This window comes from Neovison vison, chromosome 3, assembly GCF_020171115.1.
Source record: "Neovison vison isolate M4711 chromosome 3, ASM_NN_V1, whole genome shotgun sequence".
NCBI classification, from domain to species: Eukaryota; Metazoa; Chordata; class Mammalia; order Carnivora; family Mustelidae; genus Neogale; species Neogale vison.
In genome coordinates, this window is record NC_058093.1 from 229,573,912 (window position 1) to 229,591,279 (window position 17,368).

General features: G+C 36.9%; 1 protein-coding gene across 2 annotated transcripts in view; it reads left to right on the forward strand.

Annotated features, from left to right (window-relative positions):
- MED13L (mediator complex subunit 13L) overlaps positions 1-17,368 on the forward strand; it is a 294,916-nt gene that overhangs the window by 224,220 nt on the left and 53,328 nt on the right. For both annotated transcript variants that reach the window (XM_044244203.1, XM_044244204.1), the window contains exons 5-9: positions 4,905-5,050; positions 7,791-7,985; positions 8,375-8,563; positions 12,151-12,316; positions 14,202-14,306. In XM_044244203.1, coding sequence (XP_044100138.1) covers positions 4,905-5,050; positions 7,791-7,985; positions 8,375-8,563; positions 12,151-12,316; positions 14,202-14,306 — 801 coding nt within the window. The remainder of the gene's footprint in view (positions 1-4,904; positions 5,051-7,790; positions 7,986-8,374; positions 8,564-12,150; positions 12,317-14,201; positions 14,307-17,368) is intronic.

A 17,368-nucleotide genomic window follows, 5' to 3' on the forward strand; every position in this document is an offset into this window, starting at 1 on the left:
ATGGATCTTTGTCTTTTTGATAGGCAGAGAATGCACAAATAGACCTATCTTTCCAAGTTCATCTTATATTAGTCTTTTTCATTTTTCCAATGATGCAGCCACAATGTCTCTTTATCAAGTTTCCTTTAAAATGTCAAATGCTCTCTAACTCAGTTCCTTTGCACATCTAATTCTCTCTTCTTGGAGTGGTCTTTACCATGGCCCTCTGTTTTAAAAAGCAAACCTCAGTTTAAGTGCTCCCCCTTTTCTTAAGAGAAGTTCTTCTCTGACCCATTACAAATAGTATCCCCCTTGTTTTCCTAGTACCTGATTTCTTTTATAGCACCAAAGTTATTTATTCATAAGTGTTTATTGGTGTGACTATAAAAACTGTTAAACTAAGCATTTTACTTACATGTTGATTATTTGATACTAGTAAACAGGAGTAGTAAGATAAGCCAGTACCCCTAAAAGAGTAACATAGTCAAGTAATGGTCTCTAATGGCTGAGGAGCTTGGAGTAAAGAGGGACAAATAAAGACGGTTCATGAATGGGAAAGAATTTGAGTATGGAGGTGCCTTTACGTAGAAAAGGAAATATGTAGTCCTCCAGGACTCGAGGGTGGGGGGTGAGAGAAGTGTGGCTGCAGATGCATTTAAGGTATAAAAGAGGTTAAATAAAAAATTGCCTGAATCAGACCTGATTTTACTGAATAAAGAGTGGAGAATAAATGGAGTTGAGAAGGTGGTGCAATACTTGTCAAAAGGTGTGCCTTAAGAGAACGGCCTAAGGGGGCACCTGGGTGGCTCAGTGGGTTAAGCCTCTGCCTTCGGCTCAGTTCATGATCTCAAAGTCCTGGGATCGAGCCCCACATCGGGCTCTTTGCTCAGCGGGGAGCCTGCTTCCCCTTCTCTCTCTGCCTGCTGCTCTGCTGACTTCTGATCTCTCTCTGTCAAATAAATAAGATCTTAAAAAAAAAAAAAAAAAGAGAATGGCCTAAGGCTCCAAGTTTAGTTGGACTGAGTGAAGTTTGCAGTGTTGCTGGTTCTGTGTTCATTTGTTAGTACCTTGTGATCCACAGCATTAGAGGGTTAGTGCAAATGATGCAGGGATGGGTGTAAGTTGCATAGTATGTGATCACACTGATGAGTGAATATATTTTACGAGGGTGAGTGTAGCATTGATTGAAGACAGAATGTCATGAATGTACTATGAACACCATGTTAAGAAGGGGGGGAATGAACTCCTCTTGCTATGCTCTAAACAAGTGTGACTTTGGGCACAGTCTTCTCCCTGAATTAGAAAGGTGTTGAGCTTGGTCATCTCTAAAGCCCTTTTCAATTTTCACATGATGAGAGTGTATGAAAAGATGAAATTGAGTGAGTAATGGTTTAGGTAAAAGTAGGTGATGGGTGCAAAGAAACAAGTACAGGTATGGAGCTTGTAATAAGTTGTATCTCCTAACTCTTAATGATAACACTAACATAATGTATCTGCAATTGTTTTGTAGAGTCCCTTATTTTCAGTGTTCGTTCACATTATCTGATCATCTTTTAACTGTATAAGGGTTGGTAGGGATATAAATGAGTATCACCACTTACAGATAACCTCACCAGAGCAAAGAACATTGTATTTCAAGTCAAATTCCAGTTGTGCCTCTAAGAATGGCATTGGCAAGCCAGACTTCTTTTCAGCCCTATTTCCTTATCTGTAAAATGAGGAGGGTTGGCTTTTGTATCAGACACCTGAATTTTACTTTTAGGCAGGTGTCTAGATCAGAGAAATATGACAGTTGTTATGTATCTGCATTTTATCAAGGGATTTGACATAATCTTTTAGATTTTCCTTTGTAGACAAGAAGTAGTGAATGGGTGGCAGCACCCTAGTGAATTTGTAATTTGGGAGCTATCTGATAAGATGACATAGAATTCTATTCTCAATGTAGTCTTTTTCACCATTTTTGCGATGACATGGGTAAAGATATTGATGGCTTGCTGATCAAATAGCCAGTACATTGGATAACAGAATCAGAATCAAAGATGATCTCAGCAGGCTTCAATTGAGAGCCAAATATGACAAGATGAAACACCATGGATTCTTCTAGTGCATGCCTGTAGTCGGGCCAACAAGCACACTGCACAAGGATTGGAGGCAGGGGCTTCCTTCAGATCTTGCCTCCATTACTCTCTGTGTGACATATGGCCTCACATTCAAAAGCATAAAAGGATATGAATTGTGAATTCTCTTTCTCCCCCAGTCATGCCGTGTCATTCCCCAAAGGCAAATAGGATTATTAGGTTTTTAAAGTGTATCCTTCCAAAGAAATTTTGTGCCAGTGTAAGCAAATTGTGTATGCATATATTTCCCCTCCTTCCCATTTTATGCAAGTGGGAGTGTATTACATTGTTTTTGTACCTTAGTTTTTCCCCTCATATTTATGATTTTATGTTGGAGGTTCCCACATGTCAATGTGATAATTTTCTTTTAAGTGTTTGCACAGTATTACTTTTTAGGGATGAGTGATAGATCATAGTTTAGTTAACCAGTTCTTTACTGAAGAACATTTTGGCTATTTTCAGTATTTAACTATTACAAACAATGCTGTAGTCAATAACTGTACAAAAGTTTTATCTATGGAATAAAGTCGAAAGGAGTGGTGTTGCTAGGTCAAAGGGAAATTCAATTTTCTAATGTCACTGTTATCATCTCTGCCCTCCTGTGTCACATAATCTTAGAAAAAACAGAACTGTATAGCTGGAAAGGGATATAAATACCGTCAAGTTTAGTGGTTCCCAAAGTATGGTCCTTGGGCTCGGAGTAACAGCAGCATCATGTGGGAACTTGTAACAAGTGCAGATTCTTGGAGCCCATGCTTGACCTCCTGAATTGGAACGTATGAGGTTCCCAGCAGTTTGTGCTCACAGTTGCTTTTACATAGGAAAAAACTATGATCACAAAGGTGAAGTAACTTAGCACTTGTCTCAAGGTGTGACCTCTGACTTCTTTTTGAAACTCTTTTCCCATCATGTCAGATCTTTCCCCCACTGGAGTTTACAGACTACATGCTGTTCTTAACAACATCCACCCTTGCCTCATGCTCTCTCTCTCACTTTTTCTTTTGTCTCTACTACTGAAATCCCATTTTCATTTGTTCTGTTTTCTTGAAGCACTTGGATCTTCCAGTTTGGAAAAATCACTACATCTTAACCTTCCTTTGGTATTTTGTTTTTACTTCTCTTTCTGTATGAGTGTCTGATGTACATTCATATCAGTCTTTAGCTTATACATATGCTCCTTGAGGATAAGGATGATGTTTTATTTGTTGTCACTTTAGGCTCCTTGCACCTTCCTTGCATTTACTAATTGATAGATAAATGTTGGTTGCATTTCTTCTCATGCACAGTTGGAAATCAGTGAAATAGAGAACATACTCGGTGCTACGCTCAATATCTGTAACTCTGACCAGTTTTCTTATAAACATGCTATTGACTACACGGGACAGTAGGCATGATGGGGATGCGTCAGCTCAGACCTCTCACTGAAGTTCATAGATGGAAAATTAACACATATGTAATAAGTGAACCTATATTTTGGTTCTCTTATGTGCCAGGTATAATGTGTGTTGAGGCTGATATGTTTCTAATATCATTTTCAAAAATAAAGGACCATGCATTTTTACATTTTACAGTTTACATTTATACCTGTATACATTTAAATTGTAGGTATCATTTCCTCCTTATGAACTTAAAACTTAGAAGTATGGTGTCAAGGGAAGGGATGTTAAAATTTTTCAAAATTCTTAAAAAATTTGAGTTATTATCGTGTTTACTCTGTTGTGCTAAATATCAAGATAGGTGTTTCTTATTGTTGAAACTTCACATTCTGGTAAAATACCCATTTTCTCAGATTATCTCAACATACTTGTTAGGGAAGAATGTAGATGATTCCATGTGTGATAGAGTAGAAGTTTTATCACTTTTAGTTCACTTTTTCTTTAAAGCATTATAATTTTATATCTAAGCAAAATTTAATGTTTTTGGTAGTACTCAGAATCCAGTTTATAATATTTTAGAGAAATTTTGAGAAGAAGCTTATCTTGGAGATGATTTTTTAAATGATAGTTGCCTGGCCTACAGTGACTTTGGTTCATCAGGCAAGTATTCTTATAAGCTGTCTTGAGAAATGGAGATATTATCACTGGCTTAGGGCCAAAGTTAACAACTTTGAAAGAATGTGCTTCTGTAGTAATTTTGAAATTATTTTTCTCCAAGACACATCATTTTTATCAATTTTTAGCTAATTGTGTGGAAAATGGAGAAATTGAATGCTTTAATAAAATTTTGTGATCAGAAGCAAATTGTAAAAATTAAATATAATATTACCAGCCCATTTAGAGTCTTGTATTACCTTAGCAGTTGTATATTGGGGACTTACATACAACTGTGTTCTTAATAGTCATTTTTAGATGAACAATTTTAACCATGTTTAATGTTGTAAGGTTGTAAATATGATTGTTACTGTTATGTCATACCAAACATAAGCAAAACTGTTTAATCTTTGCCCCCGAATCCATTAAAGGCCAGTTCATATAAAGTGCATGGGAAGGTAGAAAAATGTTATGATTCTTTTTCTGTCCTTAAGAGTTTATAGTCAGCATAGGAGACTTAATGCAAATGAAACGAGGCAATCTGCACAATAGCTTTCTTAATTTCATAGTGTGGCATAACTAGTATCTTTAATTTGTCAGCAAGGTACTGTTACATTATTTGATCAAATCAACTGAATTTTATGTTATTAATATCATCAGAAGCAAGCTTTGATGGGTGATCGATAAAGTAAAGCTGTATCCCATAAGTAGCTCCTGTGCCTAGCACTCATTTCCTACCAAAAATGTAGAATTGAGTTTCTCATTGTTTCCTTTTTAGTGAGCATTTGTCCTGCGCATTCACATTCTTTCTTCATGGGGAAAGTAATGTATGCACAAGTGTGGAGATTGCCCAACACCAGCCAATTTATTTGATCAATGAGGAGCATATACATATGGCTCAGTCTTCACCTGCACCATTTCAAGGTAAGTAAATGGCAATGTCCTGCTGTCTACCTCTCTCACACCAAGTGGAGAGCCACCTTGCCCAGTAAGGTTTGCAGAATGAGATATTATCTTAAGTGGACATTATAAAGCTAAGTGTAAGGGTCAACTTCTGAAGAAGAAAGGAAAAGCTACCATTCATAATGAAAGATTGTTAGTATTTTGCTGAAAGCTTAGAGCTTATCACATTTACAACATGGTCTTTGGTGAAGTTGTACTGAGGAATAAAATGTAGAGAATTGCCTTCAGAACAAAAGATCAGTATTTGAAAAATACAATCCAATGAGTAATTGACATCAAAAATTAAAGGTTCTCATTGTTTTGTTTGTTCCATGGTTTCAGGCACAAAATGACTTACCGAAAATTACTAATTTTGAAATTTCAATCAGAATCCTATTTCTAGAGTTGTATACTTTCTTCAGTGATGTTAATATCTTTATTATTTCTTTTAAGTAGAGGCTCTGTTGATTGTAGGTATTTGGTTGTAATTTAACTTAATGTGTATATGTTCATTAAATCTCAGCTAATCACCTAGATTTTATCACAATAGCTCCATATCCCTGTTTCCTAATCATGAGTTCTAAATCTTTAGTTTTGTTTTTAGAGTTCAGAATTTTATATGAATAACTTTTTAAATGTTACAATGTTTTTATGTAATAATATTAGATTCACCCTTCTGGAAAAATCTCTCTTGGTTCAGTCTAATTACTAGAGATGCCTGGTTCAAATGGTCTTAGAATATCATACAAAGTAATTTTTTTAAAAAACACTGATCTTTTAACAGATTTAACTAAAATATTTTTATTGACATAACAACCTGTCATGGGTGTTTAGCCTCTGTATTACTTAAGATTGGTTTTTGATTTCCTGCAGATGATTCTGATTTAATTTGATGAAAACATCTGTTCCTTGCCCTAAAGATATTTGAGCCTTTTTAGTTTTTTTTAAGGTAAAAAAGAATGTTGAATCCTCATTTAACTCTCTCCTAATTGTTACCTATTTTTTTTTACCCCCTCTGTTTGTAATACATTTTAAACTATGTACTTTACCATTCCATAATTTTTGGTATTTGCTGTGTGAACATTTATAAAATTCAAAACCCAGTTCCCAAACTGTATACTTAAGAGTTGTACAATATTTGCATATTATGGAGTACCAGAATTATTCAATACTGTGTTTTGTTAACTATGAAGGTGCTGAAGACCATCTAACTTCATTCTAGACTTCATCACTGAAAACAAAAGCATTTTTTTTTAAGATTTTTATTTATTTATTTGATAGAGAGAGAGAGATCACAAGTAGGCAGAGAGGCAGGCAGAGAGAGAGGGGGAAGCAGGCTCCCTGCTGAGCAGAAAGCCCGATGTGGTGCTCGATCCCAGGACCCTGAGATCATGACCTGAGCTGAAGGCAGAGGCTTAAACCACTGAGCCACCCAGGCGCCCCAAAACAAAAGCATTTATTTATGATAAGAACAGAAGGAATTTCTAATCATGAGGGGAGGTAACTAAACTAAGTTGGGAAAGATAATATTAGCAATATCAGGTCTCCATAAACCAGTTATTTTAGGTCTTATCGTTTGTTTCTAATGTCTCGAGTGATAGAAGACTTTTTTGTGGGATGTTACCCTGCTTATTTCCCTTGATTGGTGTGGAGGAGGGGCATTCTTGGGGCAGATGTTGGCCTGTAAATAATTTTAGTGAATATAATTAATGTGGGATGTGGGAATTTCCTAGAAGTATTAATGCAGAAATATTCCCTTTGATTAACTGTGTTGGTTGGACTCAGTATTTTTATCCTATTTGAATCAATGAGGAACAGCCGAAAGATACCAAGAAATATGTGATGTCTATAACTATCACTGAATATTGTAATATATCATCCAGCTGTCAAAAAAATAAAGCCATCCAAAGAAAGAACATCTCATTTAATGCCTATGCTGAGATTTTTGTAGAAATTAGGATTAAGAAAAAGTTTATCTCTGGAAAAATACTGTTTGGAAGGTTAACTCCCCTAGACTGCAAACTGGCTGGGTTATATGCAGCATCATGTTTACTATATTTTTGTGGCTAGGTCAGTGAAAATATCATCAGGTCAAACATTGGAAGAGATAGAGGGACTTTGAGTCCTTTACTTTGAGTTTAATAAGTTTTGCTTAAAGTTGTTTCATCAATGACCTTCAAAACAGTTGTAATTGAAATTATAACTAAGCATTATGTTTCAGACTTGGTACATCAAGACCTTTTTGCTATTACAAGTTATTTTTATATGTTATTTTTAAAATTACAACAAATACCTAGGAATTCTCAGAAACCCTGGAAAATGTGTCCAAGTTCTAGGCAGGTTTGGGGATATATGTATTAAATGGTTTTGTTATAAAAGAGTCTCTGTTCACATTGTATAAACTCTTACCAAACAGGTGTATAGAAGCTTTCATAAATAGTTTATATATTGTGTGTTACTACAGCTGTCTGATTTTTTTTTTTTTTTTTTACCTCTCCCATTTGATTTCCTTAAAAAACTGATGTATGTTGAGAGGCATATAGGTAAGAGGTACTAAAATGAGAAACTTTAAAAAATAAGACTGTAAAAGGAGTCTGGAAATGAAGAGCACTATCTAGTAAGTGAGGCTGGACTTTAGCCTAAATGACCACATATGTGGCCTTACACATAAGTAGGAGTTATTACCCTGATCTGTAACATATGTTTCTCCTCCCTGCCTTAGTACTGGTAAGTCCTTATGGCTTAAATGGCACGCTAACAGGCCAGGCATACAAGATGTCAGACCCAGCCACCCGTAAGCTGATCGAGGAATGGCAGTATTTCTATCCCATGGTGCTGAAAAAGAAAGAAGAATTGAAAGAGGAAGAAGAGTTGGGATACAACGATGATTTCCCTGTGGCTGTCGAAGTAATTGTTGGTAAGAAAATATTTTGCCTGAAGAACTTTATTCTATCTTCTTCATCTTTCTTAATTTAAAAAGATAATCATTGAGATTCATCAAAAATAATCTCCATAATTTTCCCATTTTTTTTTTATTCTCTTGATACAGTGGTATATGCTGAGTAGTTATCTTGCCTGAAGCGCCAGTGGTCCCTGTCTTCCAAATGCTATTATCATAATGTTGGAGCACATGTTTAAACAGCTATTAACTTAGGAAGGAATGGAGCACATCACTTTTGGCAGTACCTAATGAGCACCTCATTTTCATCATTGAGCTTTGACTCTGACCACTAGAATATCAAAGTTGGCATCCCGGTGTGAACTTTTTCTCAGGCCTGGTTCTCTCCTTGCTCTCTTTCCTTACAGGTGGTGTTCGGATGGTTTATCCTTCGGCATTTGTTTTGATCTCTCAGAATGACATCCCAGTTCCTCAGAGTGTTGCTGGTGCTGGAGGCCATATTACAGTGGGGCAGCAGGGACTTGGTAGTGTGAAGGACCCAAGTAACTGTGGGATGCCTCTTACCCCTCCCACTTCTCCAGAACAGGCTGTCATAGGTGAGTATAATCCAGGAATATAGTCATCCAGGTGGAGGAGATCACAGAAGACTATGTAGCCCCCTTGCCATGGAACAGATGAGTAAACTCACATTGAGAAATGCCTTATGCCAAGAGATGGAGGTAGAGTGACATGGGAAGTCTGCAAAATTCAGAAGGAAAATTTTCAACAAATAGAATGGATGTGCTTCCGAATTTTAATTGTGCCCTGTTAGTCTTTATTCCAGTTAGACAGTGTAGTTGTTTCTCTTAAGTTCTATACACATATCTGACCCTTTACACACATGTATGTGTGTGCACACACACAGACATACATGAACAAGGGACAGGGTGGAGGCTGCTCTTTTTTTCCTTAAAACAAATGGAAACTGCTTAATCAGAAAATAGCTGAAACATTTGCCCAGTTGGCCATTGCCAGGCAGGAACATGTCTGGTATAATTCTTTTCTTGTTATATTATAAAGGTAGACTGGCATTCAGAAGCTCTCAGGAAAATGCTTTGTTCTGTCAGTCATCTGTCTACATTAATGATCAGTATTAATTACATATGAAACTTTAAAAAGTTTCCTTCATGAAAAAATTAAGAAATTGTTTAAATTGGGAGCATTTTGCCATCTTTGGAGTAGTATATTTTCTGTGTTAACTTTTTGGTTGTTGTAGTTGACGTCGTTTTAATTGGAAATCTAGTCATTAATATTCATCAGACTTGAGCTGAAGGGAGATTATTTATAGGCTTTTTAACGTGGGCCATGTTAGCAAAAGCATCAGAGTAGATAAAGTCTTGACTGCTGAACTGAAAACAGACTATGCAGCATGATACACACTTACGTGGTTATTCTCATGAGATTCCTTAAGACGGCATTTCACAGTTTCCGGCGTGGTGCTTGGCATGTGCAGGGGATTCAGTAAATGTTCATGGTTAAGCAGTATATTGGGCGCAAGTATAGAGGCTGTGATTGAGCACCTAATTTAAAAATCTGGCTATATAGCTTTTACTAGGTGAGTTGGCCTTATTAAATTCTCAAACTTGGCCTGAGCCTCCAATTCCTTCTCTGTTAAGTACTATGTACTTGACAGAGCTATTATATTACACATACTAGGTAAAAAGCTTGACAGCGCTCTGTAGGCAGCAAAGCAGTATACAAATGGTGGCGTAAGCTATTTGAAGCAGTACTCAAAACACGATTATGTTATCTGGAAGGAGTTACTCAGATACGGTGTGGAAGGCATAGAAATGGGCAGCAGGCAGCCTCGGTCTTGAGAAGCGATGCAGTTGCTGAGACAGTAAGAAAAAAGGGACATCCAGCTCTGATATGGCAGAGCAGAGAACTTGGATGATTCCTTGTGAAAGTATTTGCTGAGTTTTTATTAAAAAAGAAGAAAACCAGAAAAAGGAAAAAGAAAAAATACTAATACAGACTTTTTAATAATCATCATAGAGAAGATATATTGATACAGAGACTAGAATTAGTATTTCTTAGGGATATTTGTATTCAACTTAAAATTGAAAGCCTGCTGTATGCATGATGTCCCAGTGTCTGATCAGTTAGGAACGCTAAATTTCACGATTCAGAAACACCAGGTTTTGTTTATTGTGGTTTTCAATGTGGACTTCCTAACTCCAGGTCTTTACATTACTTCCTTTGACTCTGTGTAGGTCATTTGTGCTAAGCCCTGGGTAAATAAATCCCCTGATGCCTCCTAACTCTCTAAAGCCAACCAAATGAAAGCAGTTGGAATCTTTGTTGTAAAGTGAATTTGTTTTCATTTTTACATCATGATACAATGAATTATAGCTTAGGACTCTTAATGCTGTCTCAGAGACAAAGATGTCTTGGTCAGCCTTGTATTTCTGCAGTTGATAAACATTGAGCATCGCCATGTTTTCCTACATATAGGACAAAATGTGTCCCTTTTTCCCCTAAAATGGCAAAGAATCTTCTTGATTAGCCGGGGACCTAGGAGGGCCAACTGGTTTTGGTGAAATCACTCTTGCCTCATGTGGATAGGTACCTCTGCTTGTGTCTCCTACTTATGGAGATAATTTTGAGGAACAATATTCAGTTTGTATATGATGGCATGGAGTATAGGTCTTGTCTAGTTCCCTATGAGGTATCATCCCCATTTTAATTAAATCATTAAAAGCTACTGAAAAGCATTAACCCAACTTTAATCTGAAAAAAACTGTGCCTTATTTTCCTCATCCCCTTTATTTTTTGGTCATATTCATCCCGTATGACACTGTGGGTATATGATCTCTTTGGCTAAATTGTAAGGTGTTTGGGAGCACAGGGCTATGTGTTCTACTTCTGTTTCTCTGTTTATCCTAGTTTTATAATAAGCATTTGCAAATCCATTATAGAATTGAAGTGAATTACTTTGTACTGTATACCAAGTCAGGGAACTTTAAAGATAAAGATAGCAGTAAAAGACTAAATTTTTTGTCTCCTTTATCTAATTTTTAATACAATAATTCTTTCATGGGGAGCAAGCAATTTTTAGTTCCTTAGAATTTAGTTCCTTAGAACCAGCATTTTGATGCTGGTTTATGTTTTTTTGTCTTAAATAGAGCTAAGCCCAACCGTTCAGCTCATCTGATCATGGTTGTGTTCCAGCATATCAGGACTACTAATTTATGGTATAAGGTTGTTTATTTTTCAGATGAGGGTGGAGGTTTCCAGAGTGCTTAAAATTGATTATTTCGGTCAAGATGTTTTGTTTCGTAGTTCTATTGAGGATAAAACCCACAATATATCTATGAAGTTAAATAGATGAAAGTAATTGAATCAGAATTTAATACTGGAAATCAACTTCAATATTTGTCTTGTGTGATAGAAATAGTAAAATACTCATATAACCAAAAACCAGTATTACCAGTACTCCTAATGCGCCTAATAGAAAGAAATGGGATTACATACCAACCATAGCTGGAAAAGCTAAGTGGAGTTATTAGAGAGAAACTAGTGAATAATCCTCTGATACAGAATGTCGAGATAACCTTTCAGTATTTTAGCACTAAGATTTCATAAATTGTGTCAGGCATAAGGACAGACAGTTCCACACGCAAATTTGAAATTTGACCTTGTTAAAAGCTTTGTGCCATTAAGTTCTTTCTCTGACCCAGGGCGCTATGTTCAATTGCTGCATAGATTTTTAGCTAAATGAGCAGAAAGCTCCCTCTGCTGTTTTGTTCTACCTTGAAACTTACTTATTGCATTGTTGATTTAAAAATTTAAAACAATCTATTCGTGGTCACATCTTTAGTACTATGATGTGTATAAGCCTTTATAGCTAAGTTGTCTCCAATATCTGTAGAGTCAGAATGCCTCTGAATGGCTATGCCCTTGGGTTGTGTGAGTGTGTGAGTGTTGATGTGGTGAACTATTTTAGGGAAGAGACAAAGAACTGTCCAAAGTGCCAGTACACACAAATTGTGCTCAGAGGTATAGGTAGTGTTCTTGCCAGGGTGCAACATGAATAATACAGGTTTCAAAAATCAAAACATTTCTGTGAAGTAAGCTTGCAGTCTGTGTACCAGGAGACCTTTTCAGATAATTTTCACATTCCCAAGTTGTCTGTCTTTTCCAGGGGACAGTGGAGGTACGCAGAGTGCTGTCAGTCACCTAGGCTCCCAAGACGGGGGGATGATAACTATGCACAGTCCAAAGAGATCGGGGAAGATTCCTCCAAAACTCCACAATCATATGGTCCATCGAGTCTGGAAGGAATGCATCCTCAACAGAACCCAGTCCAAGTATGATTTTTGCATTACGTCTGGATCATAGTTTAATAACACCATCTCTTTGATTACTATGTGAAGAGTGTTAGTCACATTGAACCATCGTGTGACCAAACCTGAAGGGTCATTGGATTGGTAGATCATCTTTTTGAACATAATAGTGCAAAATTGAATGCAAGGATGTTAAAGATGTTGACTTGGCTTGATTTGATTGGTTATCTAGGAAAGTTGGAAGTTCCTGAGTATCTCAAGATTGGTAAGGTATCCATCTGACATTTTTTAGAACAGATGGCTGAGGGCAGTAGTCAGTGGGTTGGTTTTCCTCTGAATACCAATTTATGAATGTTTTCTATTTGCAAAGGGAAATGACCTTCTTTGTCACATTTTCTGTGACTTAGGTCTTCTGTTTTAAATGACAGTACAGTTTTGAACTGAATTGATGATAGAGGGGTGTTTGCCACCTGCTGTGCTTCTGTTGGTTGATCTCCAGAGACCATATTCTTTTCTTCCCCTATCTGACTTTGCTTCCTTCCTTTGTCCCCTATCCCTCCTCTTGCTCTCTTCCCTGCCTTCCTTAGCATATTTTTGGAAAAGTGGAAGAATTGATTCTATTACATGAATGATAACAAATAGTAGTCAATAAATACTCTTCCACTTACCAGGGTTTACATAAACATATTCAGCATATTTTCACATCTCTTGATATAATTGAGATGTCCCCTTTCTGGAGTGAGGAAGTAAACAAAGGAGTTTTCATTCTCTAGAACAGAATAAATACGGACACTCTGGCCAAACTGCTAAAAAGTCCACTCCTTTTAGAAATCAGTTAAATGTTCCTTCAGTTACTACTACTTAAAGAGTTTGACATACAGATATAAAAGCTGTCATGTGGGTCTAGATTTTAGGAAATTCATACTATGTATTTATCTCTTGTGAATTGGTTCTAGATTAGGCTGCTAAAGAAGGTATAGTAGATAAAATCTAAAATAATTGCGGTGGAAGATTATATGTCATGTTCTAGAAATAAAAAGGGATCTCTAGTCACTTGAAAATGATCCTTTGCTCTAGAATAATTGGTGCAGATATTTTCACCTCTAGCTACAATGCCTGGATAATTTCCAAGTTAACATTTTCTTTTTCGTTTCTTCTCATTTACTGTCTTTGATTTTTATCACCACTAACCTGTCACCTCCACCAGCTCTAATAGCCTCTTTAATCCGCAGCACAGAAACAGGGCAGTGAGACACCCAGAAGGGCAAGGGAGGGTGGAGAGTAAGAGAAGTCCCGCTAGAGCTGTCACTGGAGCACTTTGCAATATCAGCTGTAGCTAAAACAGCAATACAGAAATACTGCCCAGTGTTCTTACTGTCACTGTGTAATAATAGACATCTGCTTTTTGCTACCAATTACTAATGACAAGTAGGAGGTAATTTTTTCCTTGTTTCTAATTGACATTACAAGTGTAGAGTGCTGCTTAAATGCTAGTGAATATAGGAGTTTTAAGAGTGGCTTAAACAGTCTGTCTCAGGGCATAAATTCACAGATGCTGGGAAAAGATAATTTTAAAAATTTAAGTTAATTTCTACAAAATTTAGGTGACTTTTTAAAGCAACAACTAATAGTGCCAGATAGTGTTTTAAGTGCTTTGTATCCATGTTAAAATGTGCAGTCAACTTAAATAGAAATATTTTGAACCTTGCTTCTTCTAGCGCATAGAACAAGTTTGCTCTCCCTACGCCCCTCTCCCCAACCCCGCCCCCAACCTTGGATTGCTCAGCACTATCAGCCAGCTAACATTACTATGGGAAATGTATTCAGGTCTTTTAAAATACCCTCCTCCCCCATCGAGGTATAAGTATTTTCTCATGTTTACACAAGTCACATTTTTAACCTTTTTTAGGAGGAGCCAAATGTCAACTCCAACTCTTGAAGAAGAGCCTGCTAATAATCCTGCTACTTGGGATTTTGTGGATCCAACCCAAAGAGTCAGCTGTTCCTGTTCTAGGTAGGTAGTAGACAAGGCAGAACAGGGGTCAGATAAAATGTTGGGACCTTGTTGTGTTGGCTGTCTCGTGGACTCTCAGACCGCTTCTTCTTCATCATTTTATTTTGTTTTGTTTTGTTTTCAGTCTTCCTCCTCTAGTAGAGAAGGAAAAGATAGGTCTTTTCTTATATACAGATGATAACAGTTTTATTGTCAGGACTCAAAAAGAGCTTTATTTGACAACTGTGACTATAGCCCTATTATCAAATTGCTCCCGTAAATTTTTTTGCGGTAACTACTCCAAAACCAAAAGGCATTTGATAAGACAGTCTATTCCCCTTTAAATGAATTTATTTAATTGTTCTTAATTTTAAATTAGAGGTAAATACTAAACAAGTTGGCTAGAGTTCATAGAATTTGGATTAAATCGACCTTCCATTGATAATTTGTCTTGTTATCAGTGCTGGTATGTTTTGATGCTTGAGGTAGGTATTTAGTAATAAAACCTGTCAGAAGCTAAAATTATTCATTCAGTTAGATACTTGAATAGAACCCTGAATTGATTTCTGTAGAAAATATTTGCTCCCCTGTATATTACCTTGACTTATCACTCCTTGTAGTAGTAAAGAGTCTTACTGTCATGGGCTTTCATTAGGGTTCTTGGATTTCTTTCTTTCTTTCTTTTTTCTTTTAAGATTTTATTTATTTATTTTACACGTATGCGAGAGGGCAAAGTGCTCTCACGCAGGGGGAGAGCCAGGAGGAGAGGGACGGAGAGAATCTCAATCAGACCCTGTACTGAACACAGAACCTGATGCGGGATTTGATTTCATAACCCCGAGATCATGACCTGAACCAAAATGAAGAGTTGAATGCTTAACCAGCTGAGCCAGCCAAATACCCCAGTGTTCTTAGATTTCTTAGGTGTATGTCAGCCTCACCCCTAGCTCAGGTGACTGTTGAGGATGTGATGGTGATTATTCACTTAATGAGCAATTTAGAGTAGCTTTGCTTCCAAAGTACATATTTTCCCATTTGATACTGCTCAACACTTAGAAAAAGTTCTTTTGAGATAAAGTATATTAAGAAAATGGCCATTCATTTCCCTAGTTTTTTAGGGGTTCTTATTGTGACATAAATAAGTTGGCTTCAGTGTAGGGAAGCAGTCAAATGACCCCTGAGAATATGTACAAACTGTGTGTGTGTATGTGTGCATGCTTAAACAGCAGTTTTCACACCATATTCCTGTCCTCTCTTGTCCCTTATGTTGATTCTCTTTTATCAAGCTCTGCCTCTCTAGTCAGCTTTTTTTTTTTTTTTTTTGAGAGATGCTGTAAATATTAGCCTAATGAAATGTGCACTATTGATTTTTTAAGGAGGGTGTTTCTGAAGAAGTTGTTCATTAAGGATCCTCTCTGAGCACCTCTTGTCTCAGGATAGGTGTAGTATACCAGCTGAATACCTGTTTTCCTTCTGTTTCTAGGCCATTGTAACTTGTGTGACAGAAAGCCTTTTCTTATTAATTCTTATTTCTAAGCAGCTCACAGCCAAGTTATGGGCCACCTTTAGAACGTGCCTAGGATAAAAATGTTGGTCTATTTAGCTTTGCTTATGCCCTCATCCTATTTTTGCTCCTCTTTTCCTTAATCTAGATTTTTCAGCTGTTAAAAATAACCTTTTTGCTGGGCGCCTGGGTGGCTCAGTGGGTTAAGCCACTGCCTTCGGCTCAGGTCATGATCTCAGGGTCCTGGGATCGAGTCCCGCATCGGGCTCTCTGCTTGGCAGGGAGCCTGCTTCCCTCTCTCTCTCTCTTTCTCTCTGCCTGCCTCTCTGTCTACTTGTGATCTCTCTCTGTCAAATAAATAAAATAAAATCTTTAAAAAAAAATAACCTTTTTGCTGATTTCTGTGACATTTTTATTTGCTCCCTTGAATTGTTTTTACCTGAAGTGTAAATAAATAGCACTTTTTCTTTTGTCCTTTGGAATCACTCCTCTATTTCCTGACCAGATTCTTACACCTTCAGGTCTTTTTTTAGTTATGCTTTTTATTCCATTGACTTCCAAGTATTTATCCCTAGACCTGACTTCTCATACATACTCTGGTCTTATATTTTGGGGGATGCCTTTAAGAAATATCCTTAATATTGACATGTGTGCTTTCTCACAAGTCAAGTATTGTTCCAGTCATTTTTATCACAGTTTCCCCTTTTCAGCCTAGAAACTTTATCATTTATTATTTTTCTTCATTTTATAGATGAATTTTATCCTTGCATTTCACACTGATTTCCTTGGAAATGTCTATGATAGTAATTCTAGTTGCCTCATTCTTTTAGTCACCTTGTGTTTCTACACTATTTGGCTCTGCTTCTGGTTCCTTCCCACCACTGGACCACCCATATAGTTAGCCTTTTGAGGCTGATTTCCTGCTCCTTGCTTCACTGAGGCCTCTTACCTGTTCAGAGATTTGCTGTGATAGTCTGATAGTCTGTTACTCCCTAGTGTATCCCTGATTGTAACCATTTCACAATGTAGCCGAGTCATTAAATACAATTGAAAAAAAAAATGACTTTATGAAATTTTCTGGTTTGCCAAAAGTCCTTACTTTGAAGAGGCTACCATAAAATATCTATCAAAGAACTGGTGTGGGTAAATGCTCTGAGAGAGAAAATCCAAGTGAAAAGGTTTTATGTAAAAGATTCTTTGAACTGTTTTACAATAAGCCCCTTCCAAGATGTGATTGAGATTATTTTCAGATGAGACATTCACCTCTTAGTGTGCTGCTGTGCCCTGGAGATTTAAAGTGCAATTTCCCCCTTATTGTCAGTAGCTTTATGCTTAAACAATCTTCTTCAAACTCTGATTTTTTTTTTTTCTTTTTTAAAGAGTAGCAAAGTCTTCAGCAAGAGTCTTTTCAGATTATCTACTGCAAGATTACCAAACCCGTTATGGAACGGTCCACTCCTCACACTATTTAATGGCCTTATGGGGCAGGGTGGCCATCCTGCTGTCCCACTAAACCATCCCATTATGCCACACAAATCCGTTTTACTGCTCACTAGGGTACCATTGAGTGTGATAGAGC